This window comes from Pteropus vampyrus, unplaced genomic scaffold, assembly GCF_000151845.1.
Source record: "Pteropus vampyrus isolate Shadow unplaced genomic scaffold, Pvam_2.0 Scaffold140, whole genome shotgun sequence".
In the NCBI taxonomy this organism is placed as follows: Eukaryota; Metazoa; Chordata; class Mammalia; order Chiroptera; family Pteropodidae; genus Pteropus; species Pteropus vampyrus.
In genome coordinates, this window is record NW_011888921.1 from 815,685 (window position 1) to 820,823 (window position 5,139).

General features: G+C 29.5%; 1 protein-coding gene across 1 annotated transcript in view; it reads right to left on the minus strand.

The window, feature by feature from the left end:
• ADAMTS20 (ADAM metallopeptidase with thrombospondin type 1 motif 20) overlaps positions 1-5,139 on the minus strand; it is a 163,508-nt gene that overhangs the window by 60,443 nt on the left and 97,926 nt on the right. Inside the window, exons 25-26 of the mRNA XM_011368332.2 lie at positions 4,689-4,850; positions 3,232-3,408 (exon numbers count right to left, since the gene is read on the minus strand). Of these exons, the coding sequence (XP_011366634.1) occupies positions 3,232-3,408; positions 4,689-4,850 (339 nt within the window). The remainder of the gene's footprint in view (positions 1-3,231; positions 3,409-4,688; positions 4,851-5,139) is intronic.

Consider the following 5,139-nt stretch of genomic DNA (forward strand, 5'->3'; position numbering starts at 1 on the left):
ATAAGAGAAATGAACAGTTGTTACTTAAGAAAAATATACCACCAAAAGAAAAGAGGCATTCATTACAAGATCTGCTCAGTAACTTAAAACATTTTAGGTACTGATCCAAGAAGTAAAAATACAACATACGCATATTAATTATGCAAAGCACAAAGCTGCAACATGTCATTAATAAACACGGGTTAAAATACAATCATTTCACATTGACTACTCACAGATACAGTCATTAAATTAAGACATAGGTTAAGATTTATTTATTCTTTTCTTTAATCATGCTTATAAATTATTACAAGATTTCCCACAACATGAATAATATTTAAATGTATATTAACAACTTCTTACATTTTAGTGATTTAGCCCTTCATATTTTAACTTTGCTTTAAAATGAGAGGTGTTCTCGAATTTCATATCATTCATATATATATTTTTTTATACCCACACATATTCTTAATTGTCTAACCTAGTGAATTGAACCTGTTGAAATTAAAGTTATCCATGAAAGAATATTAACCTGATATGTTAATAAGAGGTATTAATATGTAGCAACACTGAAAGAGGTAAAAGGTTTTATCTGGTTTTAACCTAACTTCAGGTCTCGTAAACCCTTTTAATATAAAAGGCTAATTTAAGAAATAAAATTCTTCATATCATTAAAGCCAGGCACTTTAATGACATACATGTTCTTTATACATATAAAAGGAAAATAAATAAGTTTGTAAAAATTCTGACATAAACATTTGTGATTTTTAAAATTCATCTTCAATTTATCAAAAAATAAAGATCACAGTTCTTCACTAGTGCAGAGACTGAATTATTCAATAAACTCCTTTTAGAACAGACATGTAGTAAACAATAAACTGTGTACTTCTGTGTTCCTATTCTGTGATTTGTGGTATTACTGTTTCTTGTTCATTTGTTTTTGTTAGACTGAAAAAGTCATCTATGCACAGGACTTTAATGAATAGTCTAGGTTTTTCCCTTATGACATCATTTACATACCAAAACTAACATGACACAAGTGTATTAGATTACAGTATTACATACAATCCAACACAATCCATAAACATTGTGTGATGCTGCACACCTTAAACTTATACACCGTTATAGGCCAGTGATATCTCAAAGCTGAAAAAAAAAGTGTGAATACCATAGTGAATATATAGAGGTGGCTGATAAATCTTAAAATGTTTTAAAAGTATTAAACAAATGATTAAAAACATCTAAAACTGACCCCAAATGAACATTTGTAATTCTAATATTCTCTAATGGTAAGCATATTTTATGTTAAATTTAAAAGCATTATAAGGTTTATTAAATAGAACAGAGTCAGCAAACTTTTCCCAGAAAGGGCCAAATAGTAAATATTTCAGGCTTTGAGGTCTAGACAGTTTCTACTGCAACTAATCAACTCTGCTTTATAGTGCACAAGTAGCCATAGATAATGCATGAAAAATGTGCATGACTGTGTTCCAATAAAACTTATTTACAAAAATCAGTAGTGGGCCAGATTTAATCTATTGGCCATAATTTGCTGACCCCTTAAAGAGAAAATCTGATTCAAAAACACTTAATTTTAGGTACTCTGATAACTAGCACAAAGCAGGAGATATAAGTAAATGTGAATTAATAAGGTCATGAATGAGCAGGGAAAGTAAAACCTTTGTGCTCAAAAACAAATGCCATTGCAATTCAATCTCTAATTAGTGTTTAAAAGTCTGCTTTCCTAATTGGGGTTAAATTCCAAGAAAGCAATCCATAGCCTTCTTAAGAACTAAGCTTGCAAATTAAAACCAATAAAATGAAAGAAAATGTTACAGAGATATAATAAAGAGAAAGTGAATTTCCAATCTCAGATGGCTAACAAAAAAAATGGTACCTTTTTGTAGTGAGTTCCTACAGTATTTCGAATCTCTCCAACTAGAATGTAAACTCCATAGGGGTAAGAAACATGTCTTTATTATCTCTGTAGCATAGTGCCTAGGATATAGTAGATGGTCAGTAAACATTAAGTAAACATGTGAATCTTTTCTATGGAAAAATATGTCTTTTGTTAACTCACACAAAGTGTTGGTTCTCTGATGCAGGAATCTAACTTTAAGATCCTCTTATAAGTTAAAATGTCTCGTTGTTTTATATCAATCACATTTTGACTTTAAAGATGAATTTTAACTTGAACTAGAACTTGACCTACTTTTCAAATAGCATGAGTTGAAACTTGGGTTTACATATCATTTAAAGCTTTGACTTAGACAAAGCAACACAAGGGCATGCGTCAGGGTTGACTGTAAAACTAGAGTTATAACTATTTTCCAATGGAGAACTGTTTAGTTTTATAAATTTAATTATAAATAGATCACAGACTCAAATCAGTTTTCACCCAAAAGAAGTATACTTGGTTATTCATGATTTAAAATATCAAAAGTGACCAAAATGCTAATTTTATACACACACACACATATATATATAAATTACTCTTCAAAGCCTGGATTTGAAAAACACTAGGAAAAAATAAACCGTTCACAAATATTTATGGATTTCGTCTATGACTCCAAAAATATAAAAAAGTAAAACATTCACAAAACATAGTAACTCCACACAGTGGAAGAAATGAATATTCATATAAATTACTACATAAGTCGTACTTTTTCATGATGTATGTAACAAACTGTAAACAGTTTACTTTATATAAGTAAATTTCTCTATCTTTTCTTTATATTTTCACATTTTCAAACAAAATATTACATTTAGCAATGATAAAAACAAAGTTTTAAAGAACATTACGTTACTAGACATTGACAGACAAAAGAAAGCCACATACAGTTATACACTCAAACAAGACACAGCCATAATTTGCCATTGTTACAAGCACAGTGTTAACATTATATACAAAATATAGTAAAGCATTTCTGATTAATTGGAGGGCAAGCCAAAGATGTACTGGAGAAAAATATTTCCATTAGAATAGTGCTATGGTTCAAAATTCACTTATAAAAAATAAATACATATTAAACTATTATATATATATATATATATATATTACAGTACTTTAAATTGAATGGATTCTTCTTCCAAACTCTCAAATAACATAAGCCAAGATGGCCAATGGTCTGTTTAAAAAAAAATCAGAGAAGATACAGTATGTGCATCATAATTTACAAAAAAGAAAAAATTAAAGTAAAAGGGACATAGTAAAACAAAACAAAAAGGATAAAAATAAAAATATTATCGTACCGATTTCCACGGTCCCCGATGCCATGATACATCATCAGGGCAAGCATGTACATGACATTGTACCACACTAGGTGGCTTGTTTAAGATTTCACAGTTTTGCTCCTGTGACATTTGGCCATTGGGAAATTGACATATTACGAATCTTGATTTTATTCCTCCTCCACATGTTTGTGTACACTAAAAATAAGAAGAAAATTCAAAACTATGTGACTTTAAAAAGAATATATTGCTTTACTCAATGTTTAATACATAATTAGTAATGCTAGAGTTTAAAGTTTATCATTTCTTCACAATTCTCAACATTTCTTCATGGGTAAGAAAATAAATCAAAGTATTACTTCCATAATTTAAAAAAAAGACATAACTTTGAGAATTAGTACCATAAAATATTTCTATAAGATATCAAGGGTCTATAAGATAAACTCTTGGTAAGCTAAGAGCCTGGTAGGTTAAGCCAGAAACAAAACCGATTTACTTAAGTAATAAATATTAACTACCAGGCCCAATATTAATTAATAGGATATGGTATCCTATCAGTAGATTACTATGTAGCCATGAAAGCTAATAAAGCACATCTAAATTTAAGAACATGGAAAGATGTTTAGTATATATTACATGAAAACAGCACATAGCAAAGTAGCATGTATAATATGAACCTATTTCTGGACCAACACAGAAGTTTGGCAGGAAATATATCAGTATTTTAAAAGTTCTTATCTTTACATAATTTTTCATATTTGAATTGTCACAATAAGCATATCTAAATTCAGAAGTAAAAATGTTACTTCCATTTTAGAAAATAGTAAAAGTATATTTTTAAAATGTTACTTAAAGTATATGTTTAAAAAATTATTTTCTAAAGTTTCTATGAAGAGTAAATATGAACTAACAATCATTAAGCAAAAAAATAGTTGACTAATTAGATTAGGTCATTATTTTATCTCTCCAAAGCCAGTGTCTTTCTTATTCTTTCTCACCCACCCATAATATAGGTGAGATTAGTATTAGTTATAAACATTTAAAAAGTTATCTTCATATCCAAAGTGCCAGAAGAATGCCAGCATATGAAGAAAGTGCTCAATAATTAACTGTTCAAAATATTCACCAAATGAATGGTTCAGTAAAAGAATATAAAAATGGCCTATATATCAATCTAATTTTCTATCTTAATTTCAATCTAATTTCCTAAGAAATTAAAACATTAATATACTAATTTTAGAAAGGTATTAGGTTCAGACATATTGGCTAGCATATTAGATAATGTTAAAAATCTGGAGTATATATTTCCTTTCATGAATGAGTGATATATATCATGACAGACTATCCGTTAAAAGAACATGGTTTTACTCACTCAATTAAAAAAAAAAAAATCTTTCTATATTGTACAGTGAAGTAAGATTATGTCAGTCTTCAGAGATGTCATAATCTCCACATGTTTAAGAAATATTGTAACTTACTTCTCCCCAGCTTCCGTAGTTCCACCGTGGACAAGGTCCTGAATCACAGTGCTGTGACTCTGGGGGTTTGGAATCTGCATCACAGTAGCTGGCACTTTGTCCATTTTCATCCTGGCAGACCACAACTCTGTGCTGAACACCTCCAGCACAACTGCTAGAGCACTGACAAGGATAAAACACACAAACTACAGATTCCACATCATGAAATTACATGGTGAAAAAAAAAACAAAACAAAACAGTATTTTGACTCAAATTCAAACTCTCCGCATTAAAATCCCCCTCGTGGGAATCGTAATTTGAATCCAGAAAATCTGTCAGAACACTTGAGTTTCACTAGAGGCTTTATTAGAATTTGCTAATGAAAAGGTGAAGTTTTAAAGCTTGCAATAGGAAATTCACCTTTGTCCTAAGTATTAGATAAAAAGGAATTTTTAATGTCTCACTATAAAA